The following is a 15,806-nucleotide window of genomic DNA, read 5'->3' on the forward strand; positions in this document are numbered from 1 at the left end:
GGCACTCAAGGTCCTGCTTGGATCTTTAGCTTAGCTGAAATTGCTTATGTGTAAGGAGTCATTGTTTTGCAGGGAGGCTTGCTTGGGTTTGGAAGTGGGATTCTGGGGCAGTTTGCAGTGTGGTGTAGGCAGGGGATGTAAAGGGTTGGTGCCGAGCATCAGACTTATCTGCTCATTTCCATTAGCTCTAAAATTATACTCTGTTCTGGTAAGTGCATGGAAAGCTGCTATTAAAACTACTGCTCAAAAATGGGTCAGAATAACAGTTATTACTCGAGTAAAACATCCACTGACTTCCAGGGAGTTTAACCTGAAGAAATACTGCTGGATTAAGTCCAGAGAGAGTTACTTGCTTCTAAGGATAGAATTTGGCCCTACAACCCTTCAACAGTCTGAAGGGAGCTGCATTTAAAAGTGTGTTAAACTACAGATCAGAAACAGTTCCCATTAATTGGGTTTTATCATAGCGTGGCCACGTTACCTAGATTTGTGTTTTAAAGATTAATGATAAAATTTTCACCTAGGTGATGTAAATATGCGGCGTGCTTATAGGTTATAGATATGTTGATATTATATACTATGTATTGCGTAGAAAAGCAAACACACAGTGAATGCATGCTGAAAGCCCTCCCCTTCCCCATGTTTGTCCTTTCCCATGCCTGCTCAGATGGCAGAGGGACAGCACCTGCATTGTGCCATCAGGGGCTCTGCTGCAGCTTGTGTTTTAATCAATGCTTTAATTCAGAAAGTAGGGGCTAGAAACACAACCTCAAGTAATTGTAAGTCCCCATTGGTGGGTAGAGCCCAGGTGAATATTGCTCACATCTTGCCTATACTTACCTACCTATGTTAAATAAGTTTTTTTATTCTCCACTTTTATAACTGTCCTTTTAACTGCAAACTTGGTAGTTGCTTGTTTCCATTCAGAAATGCGTACTCTAAAGTAATTCGGTTATCTTCGCATCTTCACTCATAAAAATCAGTCATGGAAAATAGCCAGGATCTCAGCTTTGCTTCAGCTGTTTCAACAGCCATAGAGTTTAACATTCACAGGTAGGTGCCTTCTATCTCTGTAAGACGTTAATATCACTCATGAAGATGGCAACAGCAGAAGTTCAGAGTCTCCTGTCAGTGATTTGCCCCAATGTTTGCCACAGCCCTGGTTTTAAGCCATCTTATCTGTTTTTTTTCCCGTTGTAATGGTACATACGGGCAGTTCTACGGGCTGTCACCACACTGTCTAAACTACACTTCCTGTAATGTTTGAACTGATAATGGCAACCCAACCGTGCTGCGATCCTGCACCAGGTTTAACTGTAGTAATTATGGTGAAAACAGGTAAGGATAAAAACAAACACAAGTTATCTGGGGCAGTTGGATTTCCTGTCCACAGGAAAAGGTGTGGAGAGGGGCTGAGTGCTGGTTGTTTTCTTTGGGAAAAGAAAAAACAAACAGAAAAACAGGATTCCCAGCAAAGATGATTGAGAACTACTTTTAGTTGTTAAAAAGGAGGCAAAATCAGAAGGTGCATCTTCTGAACCTCCCTTGCCCCCAGGTCTGCAGCAGGAGAGGCAGACACATGGCCAACCCTTGTCACCGTCAGCTCTGTCCCTGCTGCCCACAGCACCCAGCTGTCCGCTCCCATTACTAACCACTGCCTGATTGCTGCTGTGCCACGTTGCTCTGTGCTAATTGCCACCTCCAATTACTTGGGAAAGAAGTTATGATGCAGTCAGGGCTAAAGCAAACTTGATTTTCGCTCTCTTAACCATGTGGAGGGAGTGGGTTTATTTGGAGAATTAAGACCTAAGGCTGTTGTGAGTGACCTGAAGCAGCCCAGCATTAGCAGCAGATGCAGCATGAGTTCCTCCTTTCATAGGACCACAGAACCACAGAATGGTTGGGTTGGAACTATTCCAGCCCCTTTATGCCGTGGGCTGAGTGCCCCCCCCATCCATGCTGAGGCTTCCAGAGCCCAGCCATGGTGATGGGCACCTCTCACAATGGGCACCCACAGCTCTGGGCAGCATTGCCAGGGCCACACTGCCTGTGCACGAAGGATTTCCTCATTGCATCTGACCTAAATCTTCCCCTTTTAAAGACTGATAACTAATCTTTAAGTGATAATTTCAGGTCAGCTTGGCTTGATGATGCATTACTCTGCTCAACTTACAGTGCACTTGTCAGGACTGACAAACATGTCCCCTTGCCCCTTTGGCAGCTCCTGTGATTCCATGGAGGTCTGGGAGTTGTGCATCCTGATACAGGACCCAATACACTGCTCATATTCACTGAGCAGCAGCATCCAGCAGTGCTGGTAACTCAGAGTGAACCAGAACCCCTTGGCTGTGAAGGGTCTGGGGACTTGGAGTGATGCTCCTGTGGATGCAGCTCAGCCTCTGCTTTGACTGCGTTGCCTCTCCAGTTAGCAACCAGCCCAAACTCGCACGGCTTTAAGTGTTTCTGTAGAGCAAACGTGGGCGTTAATTTTTATGTGTGGATTTTACAGCATTTTATAATGATACTTAGCAGCATAAAATGTTGGCACACGTCAGAAATTGGTGAAAGTTCAGCCATCTAATTTGGGAAGGTTGTGCTTACAGGCACTAACACTTGCAGACAGTTTAATAACAGTATTTGGCAGTGTCTGTTAGAGCCGTTTAAACTAATTAATGCATTTGCTCCCTACAGGATGAAATTGAGTTTTCAGATACATTTATAAAATGATGTGCATGATTGCTAAATATTTCATTATTTTGAACTATAACTTCTGGTGTTTTATGTCGGTGTGGATAGAGTACGTATCCTCTCGTGACAGATGTGCTGTCTCTGGAAGATAATCTGTCCTGCATGTCGAGGCAGGCTGGTTCCATGATGCTGCATTGTAGTGGGCTGCAGGGTGCTCTGCAGGCTGGCCACGGCCATGCTGGGATGCAGCTGCTGTGCTCCCAGTTCTGCTTCATCCTGAGGAGGCAACAAAACTGTGTGGGATCTGGAGCGCAGCTCTCATGGGGAGCAGCTGAGGGAGCTGGGGTTGTACAGGGTGGAGGAAAGGGGGCTCTGGGGAGGCTGTAAGGCTCTCTACAGTGTCCTGAGAGGAGAGTTGGTCTCTGCTCCCAGGCAACAGCAATAGGACGAGAGGTGATGGCCTCGCATTGCACTGGGGGAGAATCAGGTTGAGTGTTAGGAACAGTTTGTTCTCCAGAGAGCGGCCAGGAGCTGGCACAGCTGCCCAGGGGTGAGCAGTCCCCATCCATCCATGGAGGTGTTCAGAGCCACAGGGATGTGGCACTGAGGAGGTGGGCTGTGGGTCTCAGAGGGCTTTTCCAACTTGAATGATTGTGCGATCCAGGCTCATGGCACAGGAGTGGGACGCTGAGGGTGCCTCGCTGCCACCAGCTCCACTGGGGGAGCAGGGCACAGCAGCAGTGTGCACTCCCTGCACAGTGTGTGCCTCGGGGAGGGCACTGGGCAGGGATTCCCTGAGCCCCCAAGTGCTGAGGTCAGCACAGATCTCATTGGCTTGAGGAGAGGAAATAGAAATAAGAAGCCACGGTTTGGTGTGAAAGGAACCTATCTGAAGAAACGACGGTAAACAAAATCTGTTTGCCTAAGGAAACCCTCCTAGCAATCAGCTAGTAACACAACTGCTTGTGCTAATGAACCCAAAGCTGTTAATGTGGTTTCTTCAGTTAAATTGATTCATGAATTTTGAAGAGAACATTATCTAATGAATTTTCTTTGAATAGAAAGCAATTAAAAGGACAAATCAGTCTGATTAACCCCAAAGTCACCCTACTGCCACAAATGGTGTACAGTTTGAAATTATATCATAAAAAACTGGAGCAGATTTGCTATCTCTTTGCCCTCTACTAATCCATGTAAATTAATGAACAACAAAGTTAATTTCTTTGATGACCCTTTTCTCGTATCACCTGGATTATGCTGATGTTTAATTTGCTTAATGTTATAATAAAGACTAAACAGATTTTTTTCAATGAAGTGATTATCATTCCGTTGAGTTAAGAAGTGATTTTTATTATTTAACACATCCATAACGGTGTATGGGTTTCCTTTAAGAACAAAATCACATTTGCCTGTGTAACGTAATCAATGTCTTTCTTGACAACTAGAGAGGAGAAATGTTGCAAATCAGTTTGTTTCTCTGCCAAGTGAGTCTCACAACAGGGCAGAGGGCCTCTTTCTTTCTCTTTGCCAGCTCGCTCCTCTGAGTTATTCACTAGTCAGATCTGCAGTTTTACAGATGCTTTGGAAGAGCAATGGGTATCAAACCCTACTTAGAGCAGCTATTGGTTGTCCTTTTGTCAACCGGTCCTGAGCTCGGAAGGTAAAGCTCTGAGCTACAGAACGAAGCTCATGCATTTTGCTTATTCATTATCTCAGCTATTGGAATGCTTAGAAGCAATTTGCTGGTGAATTAAAATTAAAAGAACGGAAGGTACCTTATGTTGTTTTTCTTTTTGCAGAGCCCCGTGTCATTGAGGACCTGCCGTACATTCAAGGTCGCAGCCAGTCCTTACGTTTCGTAATGTCTGGAATGCTGAGCAGTAGCTTGGGGGGCTCAGCTATAAAATGCAGTCAGCCAGGATAATACAGGTCCATTGGCTCTAGGGCTTCTTCTGCCACACGTCCCAGCTGAAGTTGGAAATGAGCTGGAGATGCGAGGGCTTTGTGAAATAGGTAGAGCCGGTTATTTCTTCCCTTTTTAATTTGACTCTATGCTAATTTATGCTCTGCCAATTTAATGGAAAAACCGCATTGTATGTGTTAGCGGGATAATTGCACTTGAAGCAAATTAAAACTATAGGAAAATCAAAGCTTTAAATCCTTTTTTTTATAGCGATCGGTTACTTGAAGCGCTCTTTCTAATAATCATGTATTTAAATATAGTAATATAGGACACGATAACAGGACGGTGTCTTAGGGCTGTTTAAATTTAAAGTAGAAGGTTGCCATTGAGGCTGTGCTTCGCACTGGGTCTTTGGAGTATTTCGTCTCCTTGTTTATCCAGCCATGCATACGTACCAACAGTCCTCTCTTTATTTGCAGATTCATTCACCAAAGAGGTGTTGTGGACCCTGCTGAGGGAAGTGAAGTTCGGAGAGGCCATTTCTTACCAGCAATTAGCAGAGCGAGCGGGCAACAGCCGAGCAGCGAGAGCGGTGGGAGGAGCAATGAGGAACAATCCCGTAAGTTCGTGTCAACTCTCAAATAAAGTTGATGGAAGGTGGTGGATTTAGAGAGCTTTCTGGGCTAAATGTCATTAGATTAAATTTATCTGCTATGAAAACTGGTCTACCATGAGTAATAAGGTCAGTAAGTGTTTTTAATCAGCAATAATGCACAACCAGGTTTAATGTGATTTATGCCCTACCATTTACAGTGTTAGGTTGGGAAAAGGAACTCTGCGCTTCTTTTAATTCATCGGCCTGTGCGTATTTTGTTGCTCTCAAACTTTCTGACATATTGGGAAAGGGAAATCTTTTGTCACTCAGCACCAACATCCTTTGTCAGGACATGAGGAGCTGTGGAAGCATTGCCGGCTGGGATGGGCTGCTGTTAGGGATGGGCTTCTGGGAGTGTGGAAGGGGAGGGATTTCAGTTCATGTCAATAACACACACCTGAATTTTTAATCTTTTTTTTTCCTGTGCACTGGGATTGAGCTGTAAGTGGCATTTCTCCATTAGACAGATAAAGGTGGGTCACCTGAACCGAGAGCAACTCTAGGCTGCACCTGTTGATTTTGGAGAAACCATGTGTTAAAGTACTAAGTCTCTTTCCATTTTCCCAGTAATTATCTTTCCCTTTTGACTGTCAGGGTCTGGATTTTCAGATGTTACTTATGCACCAGAAACACACTGATCACTCGAAGTGAAGCTGGTGGGAATCAGTGCTACTGCGTTTGGGCCCACTGGTTGGGCTGTGTTTGGATCCCCTTGGAGGAAGCTCAGTCCTGAATTAGGGAGTGACTGGGCTGCAGTGAGAATAGCAGTGCACTGCAGGAGGCAGGAGGAGGGAAGTTGATTCCTCACCCTGCAGTACTGCTTTGTAACTGTGCAAAGGAGAGGGAGAGAGAGGGAGAAGGGGGTGCCCCTGTGCCTAGCTTTGCACATTCCCTCATTCCTTACCTTTTATGAAGTAGGGAAAAAACAAACAAACAAACAGATTTCTGTTCATAAGATTGTGGCCTTTTTTGGCCATTCTACACCTTATTTTCCCACGCTAGCACTTGCCCTTGGCAACACGTGTCTTTCCATATCCAAATGCTTCTCTTTTCTCCAGTGTTTTCTCCATCTTTGACCTTCTCTGTCGTTTCTGCACTCAGTTCTCCCATTTTTTTCCTTTAATGAGATACATAGAAGACTGCAACATGTAGTTGTAAAGCAGATTCAGGAACCTGTTTTCAGAAGAACTTGTGGCTCTCCATGCAGAAATAATGAGGCTGGGGGCTTTTTACGTTGCCACCATATAATATCCTTGTGTTTCATTCCATTCATAAAATCAATCTGCATGTTACGCAGAGTCAGCCTGCGCGTCATGACTCACCATTCTGAAAGACAGCATAAGATTTGTATGGAAAATACATTGTGAGAAGGGGCTCCCAGTGAAGGGCATAAGGAGTGTGTTTGTGATTGCACATGGAACGTGTGTGAAATTGCAGATTAACTACAGGAGATGTCTAGTAATAAAAACGTGTTTTGGAACAGGCAAGGATGTCATTATGGTATCATCAGCTTGCTTTCTATTATGAAATATTGGAGTAGTATTATATTAATAGAGCTCTTTTTTCCCTGAAGCTATACATTAGTATCTATAATACAATTAAAAATGTTCTGGGGACAGAAATCACTCTAGCCATAGTAAGGGATGGGAAATAACAAAAATAAGGTAGGACCCCATTTAAGAACAAATTGCAGTAGCTTTGCTGTCTATTTCCAGAACTATTTTCATCCTTCCTCACGGGGGAAAAAGCAGGGATTTTCACACCACAACCTGCTGTTACCGCTGCTTTGGATGCTGCTGCTCCACTGCAGCCTGAGGGCAAAGCAGGGTACATTTCTAGGCAATAGCAATTACATATCCTTTTGCACAACACTGTATTGTTATTCTTTGAGAACTGTTTCCTGTAGGTTTGCATTGTATTACCTTCTCTTAATGTACAGCAGATTATATTGGAAAGCATTCCATCGTATTAAAATAGTTTGTGTTGTCAAGTGCAATACGGTGTATTGACGGAACGCATCTTTATGCTGCTCATATGAACTGCTTCATACAGAAGCCTGATACACGCTTAAAACATCACTGTATACTTCTCTATTGAGCTTAGAAGCTTAAATCCATTAGACGTTATGCTTGTTTGTATGGCAGTGTGCTGCACGTATCGAATTTTGGCGTACCTGTGAACGTTTTCATGTATAAACACACTTGAAGTTTGTTGATCAGATGAGATATTGGGCTTTAAATCTACCTCAACAGATCATTAGACTGAGCCCGTCATGCGAACCACAGCATCATTAAAGCAGCAGCAAAGAATTCAAAGAACTGTGGTGTTAGCAACGTCTCCCCCTGTAAATTCTGGGTTTGAGTTGGGTTTGCTGGAAATTGTAGCAGCAATGTGGTGTTCTGTTAAGCAACAGATTAGTGAGGTTTGTTCACAGGAGAGAAACTGAAGCTTCAGTGAATGCGGCTATTAATGGTGGCTGCGGAGGCTTTGCAAAATGGTCGAGTTGTTTGCACCTTGAGATGCTTCCTTGATTAAAGGGCTAAGTTAGAGCATGGTGACTGTATTATAATGGTGATTTAATGAGGATAGAAATAGAGGTAAAAATGAGGGCTTGGAATAGAGTGGAGCTGGATGCAGACGTTGTGCTGTTAGTGAATTATTGTGCTGAGTTGTGTATCTTAGCATTTCTCCAGGAAATACCAGAACGTTTCTCCCTTCTACAAATCATGTGTCGGTGTTTAATTTTGGTAGTGTGCATTCTACAGGTTTCCCTTTGTAGTGGGGTTGCTTCCCATAATTCATACAGTGACCTTCAAATTTATGAGAAGGTGGAAGAGGTGCCAGCAGCAGCTGAAAGATGCGACATCCTCGCCTCAATTTATGCCAAGGACATGATGGGGATGGCTCACCTTTTGCAAGAAAAACTTCAAATACTTTACTGCGGTTCAGATTGACTGCAAGGTCTGTGGTCCTCAAAGGGAACCCATAAAGTTCAATTAAAAATCTCATTAGACTAGTATAGGAGGATCAAAAAGAAATCACAGAGACTCATGGGAAATGGCGAATGTTGGGCTGATTAGTCCAAGGCCATCCTAAATGACTGTTCTGTGGCTTAAATAAGACGTCTTCAGCAGTGTGTTAACAGCACTAATAGCTGCATACGTTTTTTTATATTCGATCCAGTGGTGTTATTGTTTAGGTTCAAACAGAGCTAAGTGTCTGCCATGATGCTGAGCTCGAGCTTTGGAGAGTCAGGGATATTATTCAGCCAAAATAGTTTAAACATATGAGAGTGAAAGGAGTAATTGTGCGTTTATGAGAAGACTGTGAAGTATGGATTTGAAATGTTGCAAACACATAAAACCACTTGTGCATTAATTCCTTAGGTGGCTAGCAGTAAAGATGGACCCATGCTGCTTCGCATTACGGTATTTGTTTCTGTGAGGGAACAGGGGGAGAAAAAGCGATAGGACGTGAGCAAACTGGAAGATTATTTTTTGCTAAGTGTGATTCTTGTTGTATGTTATAACTTGATATTTCAGCTGTTTCCATTATGGCCCGGCTGATCTGTTTTTGACAGTTTGGCAGCTTTCTGCAAGTCTCCAGTCCGTCAGGCAGTATAATAGGACGGTTGGTTTTCCATTGCGTCAAATTGAGAACTCTTAACAAGCGGAGCACCGCGGCGGAGCGCTGCGCTGCTGCATCCTCAGATGGAATTTGCTAAATGCAGTTCAAAGGCAATCGATACCTTGTGCAGGGAGTTTTTTTCCCCACCTTTTTCTAAACAAACGCATTATTGAGGAGTTAGTTTATTCACAGATTGCCATGAGCGTTAATGACCACCCGAGTCTTGTTCTGCCAGTCACCCAGATGGCTGTTGATAAAGATTTAGCATCATGTTCTGAGTGTCAGGGCTGTCAGTAGTGCTGAACCATTTGACCAGAAGAAAAAACGCACAGGGAGCTATTGATTACAGCTTCTCAGTGTCACTTGTTCACCAGGATTTAGGTATTGATGAGGTTGCGAGTGAAAACAAGCTCTTTCCCTTGTGGGCCTCTACCCAGAAGAACAAAAGCAAAGTTGGAGAAAATATTCAGCTGGTGCCCGAATCAGAGGGATTCTGCTATTGATTGAAAGGCCCCTTCATGTTATTTTTGTTGGAGACAAATCTATGGGTTTGGAAGTTTTATAGCGTTTGAGATAGGGTCTGTGTAAGTGATGGATTCATGTGTTAGATGAATTAGATTTCACAGCGTGAGGATTTCAGTGGAGCTATAATATTATGAGCTGCTTGGTTATTGATAAAAATTACATTAAATGTAGCCGAGGCATTAAAGCTCCAGACTAGGGTAGTTCTACCTCTAAAATGTCCTTAGGGCCCTAATAAATTTTAGCAGGTTTAATTATTTTAGTAGTCTGAAAGTTGTCATCACAATTAAGCCAAACTGAAGCAATGTTCAATATTTTTAAATTACAGAGCCCATGCGACCTCTGTAGCCCGTTCTCTTTTGTATCCGATGCTGCAGAGGATGAGATGTGCGCTTTCATGTGTTAGGACAAACTTGGTGTGAAATTCTTTCTTTTGCGCATGGAAGATGCCCTATTTCATACCCTTCATCCTGGTGTCTGTGTTTTCCAACTACAGCCATTCGACCAGCATTAAAGCAGTGTTTCTGCAGCTCTGCCAGCTCAACACCTACCCTAGAAAGGAGGTTCATCAATTCCTCTGCTTAATCTCTAGCATAGCATGGCAAATGGGCTTGTTTAGCTTGGAGAAGAGAAGGCTCCAGGGAAACCTGGAAGCAGGTTGCCCAAGGAGGCTGTGGATGCCCCATCCCTGCAGGCATTCAAGGCCAGGCTGGATGTGGCTCTGGGCAGCCTGGGCTGGTGGCTGGTGACTCTGTACATAGCAGGGGGTTGGAACTTTGTTGAGGATGCCTGATTCACTCATGGCATCACTGACTCCAAGTAAAGCATCTATTAGAAGCATTTGTTATTAAACCTGAATTAACAGTGAGCACCTACGTGTATTCCATTTTAATGTGATGGCTTTGGGGCTCAGATTTAAAAAAGATTTAAAACTTCAGCCATCTAAATTACTTATCCATAACAAAAGAACTGCCCCATAATAGTTTCCAAAGGTCCGGCCTGTAGCTATCCGGGCCTCTGACTCTTTGGCTCAAATGAGAGCACAGCTGGAGCTTTACTGAAATAAATATGAGAGAAAGGTAAGTCTGTACAGAGTTTGTGCGTATGTATATATAGATAAATGGATATACTTACACTTAAAATACCCACACTTTTACTAAGTTATTCTTCTCACAGGTCTGTCATTGCAATTGAATTACTCTGTAGTTACCAGAACGCACACTGTGTGATTAAAGATGATGTATTGCATTTTTTATGATGTGTACTTCAACTATGATAATCACCTGCGATTAAAAAGGAAAAAAAAAAAAAAAAAGAAGTCTGTTTATGTACTTCTCTGCATTACCAGCCCATTATGTAACTTCTTGCATTGATCTTTCGGAATCCCTGGCATTTGGCTATAAATGATACAAAGGAGGAGGCATGAGAAGAAGTTCTTAAATTGGCTAGGTGTGAATTAAATCTCTCCTGTTGTAGGTTTTAAAAATTCACAACCCATTTTGGATTGACTTGCTGTTAAATAATAAATAATGCCTTGTTCTTATATGGAATTTTTCAGCAGCACGCGTTGAGGTGCTTTAGAGGGAAGAGGAATTGGCTGCAGGAGCTGAGAGACTCATGGAGCTCACTCATGGAAGTGCTGCTCTAGTGTTTTTACTGGTCCCTTTGGCAGGAAAGCAGCCTCTCCTAACCCTGACGTGGCTGTTAATAGTTGCCCATTACCTCCATGTGTATGTTTTGTGGCACTGGCTGTAGATGTCTCGTTCTGTGAAAATCAGCTTGCTGCAATAGCACGGATGCCCACATGTGCTGCATGGTCTGAAATGATGCTCTTTCCTTTTATCCCATGAAACATCCCATCCAACCCAAATACCGCCCGCACAGAGGCATCCCCTGGCAGGAGCAGAGCTCCAAGGGGGAAGGCATTGCCCATCAGCATGCTCAGCACTGCCCTCCCCGGGGAGCGTGGCTGCATGCCTTGGCTGCACAGCATCCCCAGAGCCGGGAGCTGGGGATGGTTCTGCTCACAGGATGTGTAGGATCACGTAGTGTCCCTGCAGGGTGGGAGGTGTCTGCCAGTGCGCTTGAGAGCATGGGCAATGCAACCGTAATTCATCCCATTAGCTTCATATTGTTAGGTGCAGGCCAAGGTACTGCAGTTCTGGGGCCTGAATATGCACTTCTTCTGTAGAAGATTTTACATAGGGGGTTTTATGCGTGGGTTTTACCTATTTTAAGATGTTACATCATTTTTATGTGATAGCATTTCTCTGGATGCTTTCCCCTAACAGCTGGGTGGTTATCAGAGCCCATTGGCATTGCAGGATAGTCTGTACCCTGAAGGGAAACAGGCTCAGAAAGAAAAGAGCTCTTTGTGTAACACTCCTGCATCCTCCTCACAGGTGGACAGGAGTCTCCAGCTCAGCCTTTAACCTGGATGTTTAAATCCAGGCCACTACCAGCACAGTGGAAGGCAAATGCTGCTTTAGTAGCTGATTTACTGCTTGTAGCCCTTCTTCACACCCATCTTCTGCTTCCACTCCCCTTTGCTTCACCCTTTGCTTCCTTTCTTATTTGTGTGTGTTTTGCAGATCGCGATTATCATACCGTGCCACAGGGTGATTTGCAGCAGCGGGCAGATCGGCAACTACGGAGGAGGAATCCTTATGAAAGAGTGGCTTTTGTCACATGAGAAGCTCCAGAAAGAGAAGTTAGCAGATTGATGCGGCTCAGCCACAGCTGCTCGACAGCCAAGGCACACAACTGCAACATCTTGGCTTATAACGAGCTCTCAGAGCACCCAGCAGAATTCAGAAAAATGGTAAATATTTGAGTGACATATAAATATAATGCAACATCCGAAGTGGAATGTGTGGTGGCACCACTATATTAAAAAAGCGGGATGCGTCCTAAGGGATGCAGCTCGTCTGCCCTTTCTTGTTTTTACATTTTACAGCAGAATGACTGCAGCAGTCCAGGCCTGTTGTGCATGTATTTTGTTCTCATCCTCGGTTCTGTTCTGTTCTATTTTTAATGTCCATTAAAGTAAGGATAAGAGAATGGGAGAGGCATGGCAAACGCGAGGCACGGGCATCCCTCTGAGGATGCTTCTGGGTGGCCAAGGGGCCTTGTGGCCAGCGTGTCCCCGGGCAGCCCCATGCCAGGGTTCCCTCCCGCTGGTGTCTGGCTGCTGAAATGGTTTTTGAGTAAAGCCCACGTTGTGGTGTGTGGCCAAGGGCAATCTTGGGGTGGCGGCTGTTGAGCTGTTTGTTCACAGATTTTCTTTCCGGATTGTGGGAAGTCCTCAAGGCAGGAATACAAATCTAGCTTTTGTGACCGTTGCGAAAAGCAGGTGGAGCTGTAGAGGCCGGTAGGTTGCTTGAGATGTTGGCAATAAGCAGTTAGGTGAGAGCAGCTTGAGCACGGTATTGAACGGCTGATCATAGTTGCATCGTTATCAGCAATAGCCTTCCTTTAGCGCCGCTGTTTCTCTGTTGCGTGAAGCTTTGTTTCCCATAGCCTCTCTGCAGGAAGGATTGGAGAGATGTTAGCGTTGAATTCTGAGGTGGTTTAGAAAGGGTTCTCTGAAATTGTGAGCCACCAGAAGCTGAAATTTTCAGTATGAAAATCATAAATTCCAAGTTGGAAATACTGATTTTTTTTAATGTGTTTATCATATTTTCATAGATGTCTTTGGAAAGGCCATTGCTGACCAAGAAATTATGGCGTTACAGTGCTTTAGTTAATGTAGTATTATTGATATCTCAGAATTACTTCAATAAAAAAACTGCTTTGCATATACAAGTATCTTTGTGTATGTTTATAAATAAAACACGGTGTGTGATATATGGAGAAAATAAACTATACCCAGCTGTACAATATAAAGCTGTATTTTTATCAAGGGTTTCTGGTGGCAATATAAACCACGAAAGCAAAGCTCAAGTGGTTTGCACGTGTCACCAGAACCCTGGGATAAAAATATAGCCTTATAATATGTACAGTTTGGGGGTATTTTATTTTTTATAACGGGATACCAACAGCAGGATGCGATACCGAGTGTAAACTTTAACCTTTTCCACATTCACACCCGCAGCGTTCTTCTGTGCCACGTTCTCCCACTCAGGTGCCTGTTTTCAGCTTCCAGCAGGTGCCAGCTTGGCATGGCAGACACAGCCATGTGCATAGCTGGGCTGTGAGGCCGCCAACCCCCGCTCTGTGGCGATAAGCTGAGCACCAGCACCGGTTATTAACATTCATCCTTCCCTACTGTAAATCCCTGGGAGCAAACGCTAGGCGCGCGGTTTGTTTGCAGATGAGAGCGTGGCTGCAAATTAGGCGTGCAGCTGCCCGTGACTGATGGGCACTGCTGGGCCCTCCCTAGCGTGGCATGGTGTGGCAGGACGGCGGGGGTCTGGCCCTGGCCCTGTTGCCTTTGTTGGCCCAAATCACCCCACGGCCGGGTCTGTTTCGGGTCCTTCTCAGCCCGCCATGCAGGGCCTGCTGGTGGCATGGAGCTGAGGTCACTGCTGAGTTTATGAAAACACCAGAGTGGGGAAAAGATATTAAAACACTGGCATCCCAACACGTATCTCTGTGTGTATGCACATGCAATGGGGAGGAAAAAAAATACCACACTCGGAACAAGACAGCTATGTTCTTTTTGCCTGGAATTGGGTTCCTCTGACCTATCAAGTTTCCTCCCATTCAGCCTCGCAGTGCTTTGAACTGCTGACATTGAGACACTGTGCAGCCAGGCACGACAGCTGGCTCTGCAGCATCTAATACCAACACATGCTGTTTTAGCCCATTTCCAGAGACTAAGATAATGAAAGATTCAAAAATAATATTTGTTTTGGCGGAACTACATTTATAATGAAATAGATGCCCTTGACCATGGAAGAAACTGAATTTTGCGGTGGGTCAATTCCAACCCCCCTCCTTCTTTTTTCCATACAAAACACTCTCTGCAGCCAGTCTAAGGCCAGTGGAAATATTTTAAAAGAACACGTTGTGTTTCCTGGGTCAGATTTACAGCAGCGCTGCAGTGACACTGGTTGTACTGTTTTATGCCAGAATGAAAAATGCAGATTGCATCCTATGTATCAGTACCAAATGAGGAAGGGCCCCAGGCTGGGGGATTGTGACAGGTCACTTTCTTGCAGGCAGAGTTTGCTGTGTTATGAGCTCATACTGTAAGCATCTTAAACAGGAGGGCAATTCATTGCAGATCCACGGCTGTTTTTAGAGATAAGCCCAAATCTTCTTCTCTCTCTCTACTCTTCCAACCAAGTCATCTGGAGGAATTAGACATCTGATGAGGGCCAGAATGATTTGCCCCATAAAGTTGCTGCTCAGTGCACTCTGTACATAATACTTGATACTTGCTGTACGGCCTGTTGGTTGAATGATGAGCAGTGATGTAGTTGGTAGGACAGCATTACCTTTTTCCAAATGCATTAAATTACAGACAAGGGGCAGTAATTTTAACCCATGTTTCCTATAAGAATCACAGATCATTCTTTCTTCCAGAAATCTCTCAGATTATTGCATTTAATTGTTTTCTCCAATGTTTTACAATATGTAAAAGTCATGATATTTATAATATCTGTTGCTCCCAGGTCAAGGAGATGCACGCTGCTTTAAAATGTTAATTTGCTGTGATAGGTGGTGCTGAAGACCTGCTTTCCTTAAAAGAAAATGCAATAAAAAAATAAAGCCACAGAAAGATTGCTTAAAAACTTAAAGCACTGTAATCCAATGGGAGCCCTGTAAGATTTATGTACTATTTCAAGAGTAATTGCTTAGTAAGAATCTTACAGGCACGTAAAAATCCTCAAAGAATTGCATTTACAGATTTAATTGTAATTCCTTTTATAATTCCAGCAGAAATTGAACAGAAATCGCGGTCGAAGGCTTCCCTTTAAAACTCGCTGCCCTCGCTGGGCTGCTGTGTGCCTCCGGTCTGAGCTGCTGCGGCTGGCTTTAAAAACAATGGAAAATATTACTGACAGTGCGCTCACTTGCCATTACAGCACACAGGATATTTCAGTTACACTGATGTGCAAATACAGCTCGTCAAAGGGCTGTGTGCTATTTTTATTTCAGATAGCATGTGCAGGGTATGAGTAACAAATAAATACAATTAATGCGTGGCTTGGAAAGATAGCGTTTTTTCCCAGCTTTCTCTCTGTTTCTTTTCCAGAGATAGGTCTTAGCAAAACCTGAAATCTGTCCCTCTTTTACAGGCTGGTATTTCCAGGTGATTTGAGTTTAACTTTGCTGTTTTTGTGGTGCCCTCTTCTTGGCAAAGAAGAAATCTGATCTTTCTCAAGCATTCGTTTTTTCACCCCCACGTTGCTGTTTTGCTGGAGGGGCAAACAGGGCCATCCTTGGCTCCAGCACCGCAGCTTC

The 15,806-nt window shown here is 44.0% G+C and overlaps 1 protein-coding gene across 1 annotated transcript in view; it reads left to right on the plus strand.

The window, feature by feature from the left end:
- Positions 1 to 13,195, plus strand: part of MGMT (O-6-methylguanine-DNA methyltransferase) — a 123,851-nt gene extending 110,656 nt beyond the window's left edge. The window contains exons 5-6 of the mRNA XM_072340258.1: positions 5,071 to 5,210; positions 11,987 to 13,195. Of these exons, the coding sequence (XP_072196359.1) occupies positions 5,071 to 5,210; positions 11,987 to 12,118 (272 nt within the window). The 3' untranslated portion in view covers positions 12,119 to 13,195. The remainder of the gene's footprint in view (positions 1 to 5,070; positions 5,211 to 11,986) is intronic.
- The last annotated feature ends 2,611 nt before the right edge of the window (positions 13,196 to 15,806 follow it).

This window comes from Excalfactoria chinensis, chromosome 6, assembly GCF_039878825.1.
Source record: "Excalfactoria chinensis isolate bCotChi1 chromosome 6, bCotChi1.hap2, whole genome shotgun sequence".
NCBI classification, from domain to species: domain Eukaryota; kingdom Metazoa; phylum Chordata; class Aves; order Galliformes; family Phasianidae; genus Excalfactoria; species Excalfactoria chinensis.